The sequence below is a fragment of the Oncorhynchus mykiss genome, chromosome 18, assembly GCF_057628025.1.
Source record: "Oncorhynchus mykiss isolate SJ-2025 chromosome 18, ASM5762802v1, whole genome shotgun sequence".
NCBI lineage: Eukaryota > Metazoa > Chordata > Actinopteri > Salmoniformes > Salmonidae > Oncorhynchus > Oncorhynchus mykiss.
The window spans coordinates 38431812-38449916 of NC_143039.1; the positions used below are offsets into that span (position 1 = coordinate 38431812).

The window sequence follows — 18105 nt, forward strand, 5'->3', positions numbered from 1 at the left end:
TTATGATTTAGTAAGGGAAAAACTTTTGTTATCTGACTCAGTTTAGCTTGAAGACAAAGACAACCTTGGTCATTTTCAGGAGAGAAATAACACCCCACATGAAAAAATGCTACAGTTTACAATCAAATTCCGTAGTAAAGTGTAGTACAGTATATTGTAGAATACTATGCTCCACACTGTAGTATTCCTAGATCATGTGTAGAACTTGGGGATAGATCAAAATGTACTGGGGGGAGAGGCAGGCCCAACTCAAGTTGTCATCCCCCCAAAAATACACCCCCTCCCAAACATAAAAGACATTTGCCACATGACCCTCCCCTTGTACTGTAAAATAAATTGAACATGCTCCCTCCTCATGTAATTAACTCAAAATAGTGTTGACAAGAACAAATAACAATAACTGTAGCGATCCTGTGTTTATGAATGTTTATGTGACTTCATGCTTTTGTGGCACAGTAGACACCACACAGGGCTACGGGCAAGAAGGTTGAGGGTTCGCCAACCACTACAGACGAGCTCAGTCTTCCTGTCTGTTTCTGTAAGTATATACGCTGGGAGATGAGAAGAAAATACAGGGAGTGAATATTTAATGATTAAACAGACAGGAAACAAAACACGAGCAGCGTCTGGACAAGGGACACATAAAGACATTAATGCTGACTCAGGAAAGAATCTGAGTAAGTGACAGATATAGGGGAGGTAATTAATAACGTGATGGAGTCTAGGTGAGTCCAGTGAAGTGCTGATGCGCGTAACGATGGTGACAGGTGTGCGTAATGATGAACAGCCTGGCGGCCTCGAGCACCAGAGAGCAGGAAAGGGGGCAGACATGACAGTTTCATTCCACTATGATCAACTATGGGGAAATCAGATTTCCTACATTTTGATGCCATATTTATAATTATATAAAATATATGCAACGAATTTTCCCCCAACAGGTTTCTGTGCCACAACCAATTAACAAAACAAACCGACTTTGGGCACTTCAATATAATTGTTTGCTGGTTTAACACCAAAATAGTAGACTCTCAATCTGGATAAATAGAAAATGCATCCCTCCCTACTAGAGCTGGCCCCATTTTGGTCGACTGAGATTTCTTAATTAAAGCAGTCTCAAATATGTTTTTTTTTCATAGCGCACAAGACACCAATCTGATTTGCGCCTGACTCAGTGGACTAATCCATTGTGGAGACTGTAGGGATGGCACAGTCCATCACTCTAAGACATGTGCTACTGAAATTGTATATGGTTATATTATGTAAGAACAATGGTGCAACTAGGGTTGCAAAATTACTGGAACTTTCAGTAAATTCCCTGGTTTTCCCAAAATACAGGATGGAGGTGTATTGGAATCGGGATGGAATAAACAGGAAATCCGGAATCCTCCAACCACGATTTTTGGAAAATCAGTGAATTTATAGAACATTACTGGAATTTTGCAACCCTAGGTGCAACACTAATAAAAAAAACATTATTTTATGACCAATGTGATTTCACCCGCATTGGAGAGCGGTTGCGGTCTGCAGTTCAGAAACGTAGCTTAATCTTCTATGCGCAGTTGAATTGGCGCCTTTTCCTAGACCATGTTGCTATGTGCATAATGGAAAAGTTAACCACGGAGGCAGCAGCGGAGTGTGAAGAGAAAACAGCCCTTGCCTTGTCTAAGAAAAGTGAGGAGAGATAATTAGGTCTGTAATCAATAGCCTAACAGTTAAATGTGCCTGGCTTTATTAACAATCCATATATATCTACAGAAATAAGACAGATCCGACTTATGTTGCCTTTTGAGCAGTGAGTTCTAAGCCTCACGCAATTTGACAATTTCGGCTGTTTTGAATCTTTGCTATGCTATAAGAAATATATATATTTTTCATGGACAGCCTCACTCCCTACCTTGTAAAATTACCCAGTATCTAAGGCTTGACAATATCGCAATGTCATTAAACTTTTTGGTGTTTTGTAACAGATGTTTCTGTCCATTCATCAAATTGCTGCTGCACAGTTTTTGGATTAACTGATAAAACCAATCCAAAAAATACATATATAGGCAAAGATTTTTAAAAGTGACTGTGATTGCACAAAAAAAGTCAGGGATTTATTACCATTGTGGGTCACATTTTTTACATTAATATACACTACCGTTCAAAAGCTTGGGGTCACTTAGAAATGGCCATTATCAGCAACCATCACTCCTGTGGTCCAATGACAGGTTGCGTTAGCTAATCTAAGTTTATCATTTGAAAATGCTAATTGATCATTAGAAAACCCTTTTGCAATTATGTTAGCATAGCTGAAAATTGTTTCAGAAGAAAATAATTTGCTTCTGGCTATTTTGAGCCTGTAATCGAACACACAAATGCTGATGATACAGATACTCAACTAGTCTAAAGAAGGCCAGTTTTACTGCTTCCTTAAATCAGCACAACAGTTTTCAGGTCTGCTAACATAATTGCAAAAGGGTTTTCTAATGATCAATTAGCATTTTAAAATGATAAACTTGGATTAGCTAACACAACGTGCCATTGGAACATAGGAGTGATGGTTGCTGATAATGGGCCTCTGTACGCCTATGTAGATATTCCATGAAATATCAGCCGCTTCCAGCTACAAGTCATTTTCAACATTAACAATGCTATACTGTATATCTGATCAATTTGATGTTATTTTAATGGACTTTTTAAAAAATGTTTCTTTCAAAAACAAGGATATTTCTAAGCGACCCAAAACTGTTGAACGGTAGTGTATACAAGGCTACGTAGATACAGACACGTTACAGATATACAGACAAAAATATGCTCAACCTCCAGATAAGAATGGGGGGGAGTTTAAGTACAATTCTTTCAAGCTTGTTTGTCTGGTCTGTAGATATTGGCCAGTCTTTAGATGCTTGGGGCTGCTGGTGAACCATGATGTGCATGCATAATCAAATTGATACTGGACTAGCGCACTTGCCATAGTCTTTAGGGTGTCTATAGCTAGGTTCCATCATATTGGAGACACATTTTCATGCGAATATTCTAAAATCGGTATAAAAACAATATATGTATTCCAGTGTTTCTGCTGAACAATGTGACCGTGAAGATTTTAATTTACTGGATATTTGAGAAATTTATCAGACATCCTTTCAGATCTGACCTGGCACAGCCAGTGCCGCCTATAACCAAGGGATATTGGCCAAATGAGGCACATTTAAATGTCTTTCATCAGGATCGGACTCCTTTTTTCAATTTTCACCTAAAATGACATACCCAAATCTAACTGCCTGTAACTCAGGCCCTGAAGCAAGGATATGCATACTGTTGATAGCATTTGAAAGGAAACGCATTGAAGTTTGTGGAAATGTGAAATGAATGTAGGAGAATATAACACAAAAGATCTGGTGAAAGATAATACAAAGAAAAAAAACAATGTTATTTTGTATTTCTTTTGTACCATCATCTTTGAAATGCAAGAGAAAGGTCATCACGTATTATTCCAGCCCAGCTGAAATTTAGATTTTGTCCACTAGATGGCAGCAGTGTATGTGAAAAGTTGTAGACTGATCCAATGAACCATTGCATTTCTGTTCAAAATGTTGTATCAAGAATGCCCAAATGTGCCTAATTGGTTCATTAATAACTTGTCTTGTTCAAAACTGTGCACTCTCCTCCAACAATAGCATGGTATACTTTCACTGTATTAGCTACTGTAAATTAGACAGTGCATTTAGATGAACAATAATTTAAGCTTTCTGCCAATATCAGATATGTCTTTGTCCTGGGAAATGTTCTTGTTACTTACAACCTCATGCTAATCGCATTAGGGCACCCACCGATCCTGAAGAAGTTATTTAAACCAGCCTATAACAACATCAAAAACACTATTCATTGGGTTTTGATGTGTAGCATATGCAAAACCTTATAGCCTATGCATGCATAGGCCTATCGGCTTACAGTGGATTCTGAAAATATTCAGACGCCTTCAATTTTTCCACATTTTGTTACATTCCAGATTTATTATAAAATGGATTAAATAATAAAAATCCTCAACATTTTACCCACAATACCCAATAACGACAAAGTGAAGAGAGGTTTTCAGAAATTTTTGCAAAAGTATTAAAAGTTAAAACCCAAAATACATGATTTACATAAGTATTCAGACCCTTTGCTATGAGACTCGAAATTGAGCTCAAGTGCATTCTGTTTCTATAGATCATCCTTTAGATGTTTCTGCAATATGGTTGGAATCCATCTGTGCTAAATTCAATTGATTGGACATGATTTGGAAAGGCACACACGTCTATCTATATAAGTTTCCACAGTTGATAGTGCAGTAAAAGGCACATGACAGCCCGCTTGGAGTTTTCCAAAAAGCACCTAAAAGACTCTCAGACCATGAGAATAAGATTCTCTGGTTTGATGAAACCAAGATTGAACACTTTGGCCTGAGTGCCAAGCGTCACATCTGGAGGAAACCTGGCACCATCCCTACGTTGAAGCATGGTGGTGGCAGAATCATGCTGTGAGGATGTTATTAGCGGCATGGACTGGGAGACTAGTCGGGATCGAGGGAAATATGAATATCTCTGGAGAGACCTGAAAATAGCTGTGCAGCGACGCTCCCCGGCAAACCGGACAGCACTTGAGAGGATCTGCAGAGAAGAATGGGAGAAACTCCCAAAATACAGGTGTACCACGCGTGTAGCGTTATACCCAAGAAGTCTCAAGGCTGTAATCGCTGCCAGAGGTGCTTCAACAAAGTACTGAGTAAAGGGTCTGAATACTTATATTGAACATGAAAAACTGAAATATCACATTTACACATTTGCAAAAATGTCTAAAAACCATTACGGGGTATTGTGTGTAGATTGATGAGGGGGGGGGGGGGGGGGGGGTGAATTAATACATTTGTAGAATATGGCTGTAACGTAAAAAAATGTGGAAAAAGTCAAGGGGTCTGAATGCTTTCTGAAAGCACTGTAGGTTTTCTACTGTATGATATTCATCTAAAAAAGAGAAGCTTAGGCCTAGCCCCAGAGAGAGAGATATGCTGGCGATAAGCATTATATTGTTATCAGCTTTGTATTTTTCTGTAGGTAAAAAGCCTGCAATTAGGTCTATCGGCTACGGGAAACCCTGGCTCCTTTTCAGAGTTGAGTTTCCATCAAATTGACTTGTTGCAGAAAAAAGTATGTGCGTGAATATGTAGTCCGCATAAACATTTATTTTGAGGTTAAATTCCCACATACCGAATAAAAAATACAAGTTAAATGGGTTTCTATCGCATTATCACCTCTGTGCCTACTGATGGTTTTGTCACAAAAAAAATTTCATTATAGGTAGTCTATACTGAATGTGCCCACTCTGGTATTGGTATGTGCACTAGCCAACAGTTAGCAGATACAGTGGATAATAAGACCTTAGATAATTATTGGAAAGGAGCATCAACCTCATCACTGTGCACTTTCACCACCCTGTGAAGCTTAATAAACTGCATGCTTTCTCATGATGTTGTGACATTTTTCTTTATCCGACGTGTAGGCTACTTTACGCTCATTAAAATTTTGGATGGAAACCTAATCAATGTCAAGCCATTTTGAAGAGGATGAAATTATATTTGGGAGGAATGCGCAGGCCTTCAAGAGACTTTTGAAGTAGCCTAATCAGATTAAAACATTGTGACTGGTTGTGCTGTGCCACATATAAAAAGTAATATAATTTCTAAGTGAAATTATAAATATTTAGGATATATTGTGCAAAGAATAACCGCTCAGATTGGAGAGGAGGCAGGGCATGTGTTAAGCTTTCCTGAATAACTGGGCCTGCTGGAGGCATATGTGGCCACATTGCTATAGGACAACTTGGGAAAATTATGATCTGCAACAGACAGTGCATCCAGTAACAGAAGTAAAAAATACAGCTACTGCTACTGTGCAGTGCCTTATCTACAGTCGTGCCTGCTACTGTGCCTTATCTACAGTCGAGAGTATACTCACAACTGATCTAAATGGAAATAAACATTCAGATAACAGTTTTTTTTGTTGCAGTTATTCAAATGACATTTTCACTGTTGTACTTGCTTGAAAACAATAATGCTATCATTCATTGCATTGTAGTGTTGTAGGCTAGTCTAGGTAGGAAAATTGTATTGTCCCTAAACAATAGGAGATATTTTTCAGCTGTGTGTCACATCTTGACTGTTCTTTCATGCGCAATGATGCACATGGCCTCTCCGTTGCCTATCAGCTTTTCCTATTGGTTCTTATGGAGTCATATTACAATGGATGCAGTTTTGAATGCTTTTATGTGCGGTATGATTGCTAGTTAGTCTATTGCAGATCTGGACAAACGATCCACCTACCGCTATTGTTACTATGAATGGTGGATAGAGTGCAGCATAGACCATTAGACAGGTAGACTATAGTGACCTGTGGTATAGTAAAAGTTAGCACATGAAAAAGCGTAGTGCGTAGTAAGGAAAGTACTAAACACCTTGATAAAGGGGAGGAACATGCAAGTAAAACCTGCTAACCTGCTATTTGGAAATAGCAATCTGTCCCTTACTATCTAATTTGTAGTATACTATACAACACACTGTAGTATCCCTCGATCATCTAGTGCTGTAGGGCAGCCCCCGAAGTGACTCTTCTTCTCAACACTCTTTGCAAAGGTTTTTATTGTCTTCTCAGGAATTCTCAGGTAGCAGAGGTTCTCCCCGTGTTGATGATCCATTTTACATCATGGCTATAATTTACCACATTTGCCAGTAGGAATGTGTTCAACATCTACTGAAGTAGCTAGCAAGTGTACTACCTACAGTAGTTGCCAAGGTAACCAACCAAACAGACTTCCTAGTTTAGTTAACCAAAACCATCAGACCTAGCGTGCTATTATGAAAATCAATTCAACAATACCAATACTGTTTTCAATTCAACTTTTGCTTTCAAAAGCAGCTCAAACATAACTTGTAAAAATGAACTATGGCCATTGAATTCTACCGTGCAAATATACAGGTAAATAATACATTCTCTAGAATGCCCTTCAAGCCAATCAGAAAAAAGTATGCCACAACTCCATGGTATAATTAAGTGATAAGTCCCGAGAGGGTGTGGTATATGACCATTAAACCACAGATAGTTCAAAAATATATTTGATTATTACCATGGCATTGTTGAATACTTATTTCTGATTGGCTTGAAGGGCATTCTAGAGCATGCAATATTTCCCTATAACGTACTGTATATTTGCACGGTAAACAATCTGGAAAATAATGCAATTCCTTGGAACGTTGTTCATTATTTTTCGTAGAACGCATAGCCCCTCGTTGATTATGCCACGGCTAAGGGCTGTTGTTATGCAAAACGCAAAAAGGAGTGCCTGGGTAAAGTAATTAGCCATGGTATATTGGCCAAATACCACACACCCCCGAGGTGGCTTATTGCTATTATAAACTGGTTGCCAACGTAATTAGAACAGTAAATAGTATATTTTGTCATTTGTGTATACGGTCTGCTATACCACGGCTTTCAGCCAATCAGCATTCAGGGCTTGAACCTCCCAGTTTATAATACAGTATCCTACAGTCATGTCCACAAAAAATAGCTTGCTTACTATCGAGTACTTACCACTAAGCAGCAGAACCGCGAAACATTGCAGCGACCCCTTCATCCTTACGGCCAAAAACAAATACAAATGGTTATCCCCTGACACCACATAACAACCTTTGTGAGATTGACAGGAATGTATAAGCAGTAAAACATCTAAAGGGCATGCCAAATGGATTCTACATATGGTAGAATACATAACTTCAGAAACATCCCAAACATAGTATTGTCAAGGGAAATGAGTAATACAATGATTTTTTTTAGACCTACTAGTCAAAAAACTTTAAAAAATCTGAAATCTCTTACCTGGATGACTGGCTTGATGGGCTCCTGGGTGCATGCCTTATATTTGGTTGGTCTTCCAGATTACAGCCAATCAGTACAGAGCAGTATCTTTATCAGGTGCCACCTGCCAAGACAGGGGTCACCTCTGTACATGACAAACCCTTCTGTCCAGATGTTATCACTGATCAGATCTTATATAGACATACACCCACACAATCCGGATGCTTGGTTGCTGTTAATGTGTATTCTATTAGCAACTCAAAACCATTTGCTGTATCCACAACAATGCGGAGTTTAACTTTCCAATGCAGCTATTTTTATCTCAATATCAAATCATTTCTGGGTACCAATTAAGTACTTTACTGTCATTGTTTTCAATTAAATTGGTCAGAAATACAATTTCTTATTGGACTAATAACTAATTTATTGCCTGGTGATGACACCAGGCTGGCAAAAAATGCCATAGGCTGAAATTTCAGACGGTCTTTTCAAGCAGCATTATCAACATTTTCACGATTTATATTCCAATCTCAAAGTGTGGAAGTATACACTCAGTTTATTTGGTACACCCATCTAGTACCTTTGCCTCCGGAACAGCCTGAATTCTTCAGGGCATGGAAACATTACTCAATTGGTATCAAGGGACCTAACATGTGTCAGGAAAAAATTCCCCACACCATTACAACACCGGCAGCAGCCTGTACAGTTGATACCAGGCAGAATGGGCCCGTGGACTCTTGCTGATTATGCCAAATTCTGGCTCTGCCATCAGCATGATGCAACAGGAACCGGGATTTGTCGGACCGTGCAATATTTTTCCATTCCTCAAATTGTCCAGTGTTGGTGATGGCTTGCCTACTGGAGCTAATGCTTCTTGTTTTTAGCTGATTGGAGTGGAACCTGTTGTGGTCGTCTGCTGCAATAGCCCATCTGTGAAAAGGACCGACGAGTTGTGCTTTCCGAGATGCCGTTCTGCACACCACTGTTGTGCTGTGCTGTTATTTGCCTGTTTGTGGCCCGCTTGTTAGCTTGCACGATTCTTGCCATCTCATCAACAAGCTGTTTTCGCCCACAGGACTGTCCCTGGCTGGATGTTTTTTGGTTGTCGCATCATTCTCGGTAAACTCTAGACACCTTAGCTTGTGAAAAGCTCAGGAGGCCGGCTGTTTCTGAGATACCAGCACGCCTGGCACCGACGATCACACCACGCTCAAAATCGCTTAGGTCACTCCTTTTTCCCATTCTAATGTTCAATCGAACAGTAACTGAATGCCTTGATGCCTTTCTGACTGCTTTATATAGCAAGCCACGGCCACATGAGCAAACCATTTTCGTGAATTGGGTGGTGTACCTAATAAACTGGCCATTATATAAGACACAGGAAAATCGCGTTTTTGACTGCATTGGGCGTTTAAGTAAAACATACTGATAAATATGAAAAATAGATAAATTGATGACATTTGGTAGCTTCTGTGAAATGTTATTGTAATATTCAGTAGATGTAATATCTAATGGCATATCATCCCCAACAAATAGATTGCAGTTGAGTTGGTCATCCAGCATCCTTATGACATCAGGTGAAATTGATTATTGTAAAGTGTAGACCTATGTATTACCATCATCAAACTGCTGAAAGTGGCCTGTCTTCACAAATTTATTGGGTTAGCCTAGTGGTTAGAGTGACAAGGTGAAAAATCTGTCTATGTGCACTTTAGCAAGACACTTAACCGTAACCCTAATTTCACCATCCACAATGGCAGACCCTGGCTGTGACCCCACTCTCTGAGGGTGTCTCAGGGAGTGGGAAATGAAAAAAACAAACATATAAATTACACACTAGTACATGTGAAATAGAAGAAAAAAAATATAGCACCCACCAAATGAACCTCTAGCTCTAGTTAGATACCTGTAGGCCTACTCTGTAAAAGGGTTCTAGCGTAGGATGGGTTATGGATGGGGGAACACTTTCAGCCCACCTTTACTTCGAGATACATCCTTTCATTCTAGATTTGGAAGGCACCGGCATGTTTCCAGTTGCAGATGGAACGACGACAACTAGGAAATAATCAGAAAGACATTAAATCCACTTTTTGTACCGAGTGAGAAATGCCTCTTGTATGTGTGTATATCTTTCTTAAGGCCGCGCTGTGTGACTGAAGTGCTGTCATCTTCTTCTATATGTGGCCGCATTGCTTAGAAATGACTATTTCTTTCAAAGATTTTTGGACATGCAAGATGTCCAGCAGCTAATATGACAGTTTAAAAACATAGCTTGTCCAAAGAAAGTGGTCTCTTGGTGCAACTTACCTTGGGCATGAGGTAAATTGAGCATAGGGACAGGGTAAGCATGATTAGCCATTGGCTCAACTTGCCCCTAGCCAAATGGCACAATTTACCCCAAAGCAACCTTTTTGACTATATTAGCCCACACAGCTACAAGGATTCACTTTCATGCTAGGTTCAGGACCTCATATTGCAGCTTATAGAGACCCCAACTGATGTATAAAACAGTCTTAAAACGATCTACTTTGGTTGAGTTACACTACTAGACCAAAAGTATGTGAACACCTGCTCGTTGCACATCTCATTCCAAAATCATGGGCATCAATATGGAGTTGGTCCCTCCATCGCTGCTATAACAGCCTCCACTCTTCTGGGAAGGCTTTCCACTAGATGTTGGAACTTTGCTGCGGGGACTTTCTTCCATTCAGCCACAAAAGCATTAGTGAGGTCGGGCACTGATGATGGGCGATTAGGCCTGGCTCACAGTCGGCATTCCAAATCATCCCAAAGGTGTTTGATGGGGTTGCGGTCAGGGCTCTGTGCAGGCCAGTCAAGTTCTTCCACACCGATCTCCACAAACCATTTCTGTATGGACCTCGCTTTGTGCATGGCGACTTTGTCATGCTGAAACAGGAAAGGACCTTCCCAAAGTTGGAAGCACAGAATCGTCCTGATTGTCATTATATGCTGTAGCATTAAGATTTCCCTTCACACAAAACATGACAAACAGCCACAGACCATTATTCCTCCTCCACCAAACTTTACAGTTGGCACTATGCATTTGGACAGGTAGCGTTCTTCTGGCATCCGCCAAACCTGTATTCATCTGTCGGACTGCCAGATGGTGAAGTGGGATTCATCACTGCAGAGAACGCATTTCCATTACTCCAAAGTCCAATGAAGGCGTGCTTAACACGACTCCAGCCAAAGCTTGGCAATGTGCATGGTGATCTGAGGCTTGCGTGCGGCTGCTCAGCCATGAAAACTTATTTCATGAAGTTCCCGACTAATGGTTATTGTGCTGACGTTGCTTCCGGAGGGAGTTTGGAACTCAGTAGTGAGTGTTGCAACCGCTACGCACTTCAGCACTTAGCGGTCATGTTCTGTGAGCTTGTGTGGCCTACCACTTAGTGGCTGAGCCGTTGTAGCTCCTAGACTTTTCCACTTCACAATAACAGCACTTACAGTTGACCAGGGCAGCTCTAGCAGGGCAGAAATCTGACAAACTGACTTATTGGAAATTTGGCATCCTATGATGGTGCCACATTGAAAGTCACTGACCTCTTCAGAACGGGTTGTTCTACTGCCAATATTTGTCTATGGAGATTGCATGGCTGTGTGCTCGATATTATACACAACAGGTGTGGCTGAAGTAGCCGAATCCACTCATTTTAAGGTGTGTCCACATGCTTGTATACTAAATATTTTGGACCTAACTTGCTTACCACAATTTCCACAATGCATCTGCTCACAAATGTGTTGTTAAACATAATAATGTAATGGTTACATCTCTTACTGTAATATGCATTCATTTCAAAGGATGTGGAACAAATGTTTGGTTCTATTTTTCTGCAATGTTTCCTGACTATTTTCACCTTAAACCTATTGGTTTTCTGAGCTGGTCTTCATAGACAGATGTGACTCATGGTTTTTAGCTCATTAGCTGCTGAGTAAATTGTATGTGATGCTATTGAATAACAATTACAGTATTTATATTCAGGGTGGTGAATGAAAACATTGTTTCAGTCACACCCTACAGGAACTTTAAACCCAACACACACAAATTATCAAATGGATGGAGATTATTTGACATTGTTAAAAGGAAAGATTAACATTGTGCAGAACACACATTTCATTGTTTCACAGATATTAGGTTGATAACAGAGAAAGTTACTGCAATCATGATCTACTTTCTCAGGTTGCAAGTTCAACATAGACAGGTAAAACTTTTAAAACAACACATTTCACTACACCTAGTGGTTAGAGTGACAAGGTGAAAAATCTGTCTATGTGCACTTTAGCAAGACACTTAACCGTAACCCTAATTTCACCATCCACAATGGCAGACCCTGGCTGTGAGCCCACTCTCTGAGGGTGTCTCAGGGAGTGGGAAATGAAGAAAAAAACACATATAAATTACACACTTGTACATGTGAAATAGAAGGAAAAAAATATAGCACCCACCAAATGAACCTCTAGCTCTAGTTAGATCCCTGTAGGCCTACTCTGTAAAGGGTTCTAGCGTAGGATGGGTTATGGATGGGGGAACACTTTCAGCCTACCTTTACTTGGAGATACATCCTTTCATTCTAGATTTGGAAGGCACCGGCATCTTATAAATAAACGTTTCCACTTGCAGATGGAACAACGATAACTAGGAAATTCAACATGGACAGGTAAAACATTTAAAACAACACATTTCACTACACCTCTCCGGTGTATGTGACAATAAAACATATGTAATTTATTCATTTATTTGTATTTTGATTCAAAGTTCTAACAAGTAGGCTAAATCACAATGTGCTTTCATAATACAGTTCAGCATTAATATTTGGGTTTGCAATAACTTTTTTTTTAAATGAAACATTTACTGATGCCATTATGTGTTCTTGCCAGGATGTCAGTTTCTGAATAAGGCCTGTTGGATACTGCCTGCATGGAGACCATGTGAGTGTGCGAGTATGCTAGTGCTTGTTTAAGCTAAAGCCTGTATGCTTACCAAAGTTGTCATGGTACAATAGAAAACTGGGCATTTTGGCACAAAGTGCACATTTTGTTTTGTTCTATGCGTATAATGACTGAATATTCTTGGAATGAAGTCAAGGAATGCTCGACTGACTAACGCTATAGGTGGGCTATAGAGCGTGTAATTCTGTGCTGTGCACAGCAACCTCCCCCAGTGTAATGGCTCTCGTTGGTGGTAGGAAGAGTGGACCAAGGCGCTGCGTGGTAGGCGTACATCATCTTTTTATTGATGACACCAAAAGCAAAATAACAACGATAAAAAACAAAAGCGTACAGTTCTGTAAGACTAAGAAACTATACAGAAAACAAGATCCCACAATCTAATGGTGGGAAAAAGGGCTGCCTAAGTATGATTCCCAATCAGAGACAACGATAGACAGCTGCCTCTGATTGGGAACCACACTCGGCCAAAAACAAAGAAATAGAAAACATAGAATTTTCCACCCGAGTCACACCCTGACCTAACCAAACATAGAGAATAATAAGGATCTCTAAGGTCAGGGCGTGACACATAAGGGGCTATTATTCACCCACAGCTGACTTTGCACTTCATTCATGGAGTTATTGGCAGACTTGATTCTTGCTACTTCACCTCATAAAGCCCTGAGTGACACACCATTTTAATATTATTGGTGGCCCCAAACATGAGTAAATGGTCTGGACATAAGATATGTTTTTCCTTCTGTTAATTAACTGAAACGATAGAACTCATCATGGCAGCTTTAATGTAAACACAGGCTTTACCCTAAACAGATGCATAAAATGTTCAAACACATTCCACAGTTCAACAAGGTCACTACCCATCAATCACCTTGACAGCTTTAATGTAAACACAGGCTTTAACATGAACAGTTGCACTATCAGGTTACATAAACACTCAATCGATACCGTGAGAACTTCCGGACAGGATGTACAGATACGGGCATAACCACATGACCCATAAAATACCTCAATCACTTTTGGACCCGTGCCGAATACTGTATTCTCTCTTCCATAGAGTCGGGGCTGATGAATTCATTTAAATTGACAGATTTCCTTATACGAACTGTGGCTCGTATAACTGTGGTTCAGTTTTAGGATTCAGAAAGTATTCCGACCCCTTCCCTTTTTCCACATTTTGGATCATTATAGCCTTATTCTAAAATAGATTAAATTTAAAAAATGGCCTCAATCTACACACACTATTACACACACTATTATTACACTACTATTTGTCACCATTATGACAAATTGAAAACAGGTTTTTAGAAATGTTTGCTAATTTCTTAAAAATGTAAAATAGAAATACCTTATTTACATAAGAATTTAGACCCTTTGCTATGAGACTCGATATTGAGCTCAGGTGCGTCCTTTTTCCATTGATCATCCTTGAGATGATTCTACAACTTGATTGCAGCCCACCTGTGGTAAATTAAATTAATCGGACATGATTTGGAAAGGCTATATAAATCTGTCTATATAAAAAGGTCCCACAGTTGACAGTGCATGTCAGAGCAAAAACCAAACCATGGGGGTCGAAGGAATTGTCCGTAGAGCTCCAAGACATGATTGTGTCGAGGCACAGATCTGGGGAACGGTACCAAAATATTTATGCAGTATGGAAGTTCCCCAAGAACACAGTGGCCTCCATCATTCAAAAATTGAATAAGTTTGGAACCAACAAGACTCTTCCTAGAGCTGGCTGCCGAGCCAAACTGAGCAATCGGGGGAGAAGGGCCTTGGGCAGTGAGGTGGCCAAAACCCAATGGTCACTCTGATAGAGCTCCCGAATTCCTCTGTGGAGATGGGAGAACCTTCCAGAAGGACAACCATCTCTACAACACTCTACCAATTAGGCCTTTATGGTAGAGTGGCAGATGGAAGCCACTCCTCAGTAAAAGGCACATGGCAGCCAGCTTGGAGTTTGCCAACAAAGGACACAATACACCAACAATTGGTCTAGGATTCTCTTGTCTGATGAAAGCAAGATTGAACTCTGTGACCTGAATGCCAAGAGTCACGTCTGGAGGAAACCTGGCACGATCCCTACGGTGAAGCATGGCGGTGGCAGCATCATGCTGTGGGGATGTTTTTCAGCAACAGCAACTGGGAAACTAGTCCGAATTGAGGGAGACATGAACGGCGCAAAGAACAGAGAGATCCTTGTTGAAAACCTTCTCCAGAGCACTCAGGACCTCAGACTGGGGTGAAGGTTCACCTTCCAAGAGGACAACAACCCTAAGCACACAGCCAAGACAATGCAAGAGTGGCTTCGGGACAAGTCTCTGAATGTCCTTGACTGGCCCAGCCAGAGCCCGGACTTGAACCCGATTGAACATCTCTGGAGAGACCTGAAAATAGCTGTACAGCAACACTCTCCATCCCACCTGACAGAGCTTGAGAGGATCTGCAGAGAAGAATGGGAGAAACTCCTCAAATACAGGTGTGCCAAGCATCATACCCAAGAAGACTCAAGGCTGTAATCACTGCCAAAAGGTGCTTCAACAAAGTACTGAGTAAAAGGTCTGAATACTACTGTATGTTTTTCTTTTTATTTGTAATAAATTTGCAAACATTTCTAAACCTGTTTTTTTTTTCATCGTTGTTGTAACGCTCGAAGAGTGATGGGTGTGGAGTCTGGCACAGACAGCAGAGGATTCGGGAAAAAAAAGTTTTAATGTCCAACAGAATATCGTACAACGGGTGACGCCGAACATAGGCGTAATACACTCTACCCAAGTACAAACTGGTACCTCACCGGACAGCGAAAAAACCCAACAATAATCAGGAACACCTCTTCACATAACAGCAACAAGCCCGCACAAACACAGGCGGGCTAACCGAACTTAAATAACCCCAACCCAAAAACCCCAACAAGGAACAGTTGAAACCAATTAGACAAAACCAAACGAAAAGGGGAAAAAGGGATTGGTGGCAGCTAGTAGACCGGCGACGATGACCGCCGAGCGCCACAAGAACGGAAAGGGGAGTCACCTTCGGTGATATTCGTGACAGTTGCTATGGGGTATTGTGTGGTTTTTTAAATCCATTTTAGAATAAGGCTGTAACATAACAAAATGTGGAAAAAGTCAAGGGGTCTGAATCCTTTCAAAGGCACTATATTAATGTTGAAATAACTGCATCTAGCATTTGGATCAGTTATGGGTCTTTTCTTGTCATGTATTGTCATGTTGTGTCTTGTTTCTGTCCTTTCCTTTCACCCTGTCTCCCTCTGCTGGTCGTACTAGGTTACCGTTTCTGTCCCTCTTTCCCCCAGCTGTTCCTTGTCTTCTCTGACTACCTCATTCACCCCTTTTCCCACCTGTTCCCTTTTTCCCTCTGATTAGGTCCCTATATCTCTCTCTGTTTCTGCTCCTGTCTTTGTCGGATTCTTGTTTGTGTGTCTCATGCCTGAACCAGACTATCATCGTGTTTGCTGCAACCTTGTCCTGTCCTGTCGGAACCTATCTGTCCATCTGAGCCCACGTGTGTTCATCATTAAAGAAACTCTGTTTGTTAATTCGCTTTTGGGTCCTCATTCACGCACCTGACATTTCTAGTGAGTTTAGCCATCGAGGCACATTAGCAGGCCAGTAATATGGTGTATTTTGTCAGGATATATCGGCTAACAGAAACATGCTAATGCTGGGATTTCTAGTGGCGCACATATGAATTATTATAATGCACAAACACGGAGGAAATTGCATCCAAAGTTTTCCCATTTGGCTTCCGTGTTTTAAAAGCATTCCAAAATGAGGTGGATTTGTAAGAAAGGTAACACACACACTCCTTTAGGAACAAATGTAAAAAGAAAATACACATTTTTAGAGTGTAGTCCTGAATGCCCAGCAGGTATGAATGATTGGCTAACTGGCTTCAGCTGATCATCATATGGCAAAAGGCCTACATGTTATTTATGAAGTCAAGCCCAAAAGAGGATTTGACATGATGGAAGAAAGCAAACATTTAAAATGTAATCCAAGAGATCTATTTGGCAATTGGCCCATTTTACAATTTTGAGGAAAGACCTTGCAGCACTCATTTGATTAATGGTACTCATCTGTGATGTACTCGGTACATGCTCTCCTTCCTTTTCCAGTATCTACACCCTGCTCGCATCATTTCACATTCATGAGCCTGGCACGCCCCGGGAGATCTGTTGGATAAAAGCAAGTCAAAGATGAGGACAGTACATCTTGGACAAACTTGAAGGAAAGCAGAATATTAGGCAGAACCTCCTAGGCAGAACCTCACAGAAGAGGAGAACTGAGATTATTTTTGACCAATAACAACATCACAAAACAAAACATGATTTCGGCTAGATTATTTACACGTTCATGGTTACTTGCACTACTGACTCTAGATTATGCAAAACTTGGAGGTATTGTGTAATGTTTTTATACATTTTAAATTTAGCAGGTGTGTGTGTAGGCTACTCATATCTATTATTTGTCTGCTATAAAACAGATTGTCTGAATGTATTATGTATTTTTTTCAAGGTCCCCCTCTTTTTTTCCCCACACAATCTTGCTGCTATAAATCACTATGGGCCGTGTCACACGCGGTATCCACCTAGCTTCTTTAATCGCTCTGGTCTCAGGTTTTTCAGGCACTGTGGAAACGCCATCAATCGTTTAGTCTTTGTACAGCATGTGCTGCAGTGGAGAAGTCACCAAACAAAACGACCAGATCCTGTGCTGTTCTCAGTAAGCTGTGGGTCTATGATGTGTGTGTGCGTGTTTATTTTATATGAATATTGGAATTATTTATTTTAAGTTATTCGGTACTTTTTCTCTCTGTCTCTGTCCTTGCAGTGTCAGAATGCACTCTCCAGGTTCTGAATCGATGAGTTTGCCTTAATTACCAGGGCATACTCGTGCAGCATGAAGAGTGGAGAGGCCAGATGGAGCTGCTTTGACAATGAACTCCCAAACCCCTTTCATGAGGCCACTGCAGGCTACGTGGCCTGACAGGTGCCTCAGGAACAAGAGTTCACATGTTAGAGGCAACATGACCACAATAGTTTTTATAAACTGAGCTTTAATGTAATAACAGTTAATGTTTCATCTAATGCAGTGGTTGGAACAGAACCAGAACTGAGAACGAAAGGGATTTATACTGTTCCGGAACAGAATTGTTATTTTAAAGCACGGGAACCGGTTCATCGATATTTTACCAGTCCCACAAAAGAAAATGCAACAAAGCACCTATGCAAAGCCCTCACTGTCAC

The 18105-nt window shown here is 40.5% G+C and overlaps 1 protein-coding gene across 1 annotated transcript in view; it reads right to left on the reverse strand.

Annotated features, from left to right (window-relative positions):
* The window catches only part of LOC110496794 (IgGFc-binding protein), a 29864-nt gene extending 22214 nt beyond the window's left edge, over positions 1 to 7650 (reverse strand). The window contains exon 1 of the mRNA XM_090206649.1: positions 7605 to 7650. Coding sequence (XP_090062775.1) covers positions 7605 to 7647 — 43 coding nt within the window. The 5' untranslated portion in view covers positions 7648 to 7650. The remainder of the gene's footprint in view (positions 1 to 7604) is intronic.
* Between the last annotated feature and the right edge of the window lie 10455 nt (positions 7651 to 18105).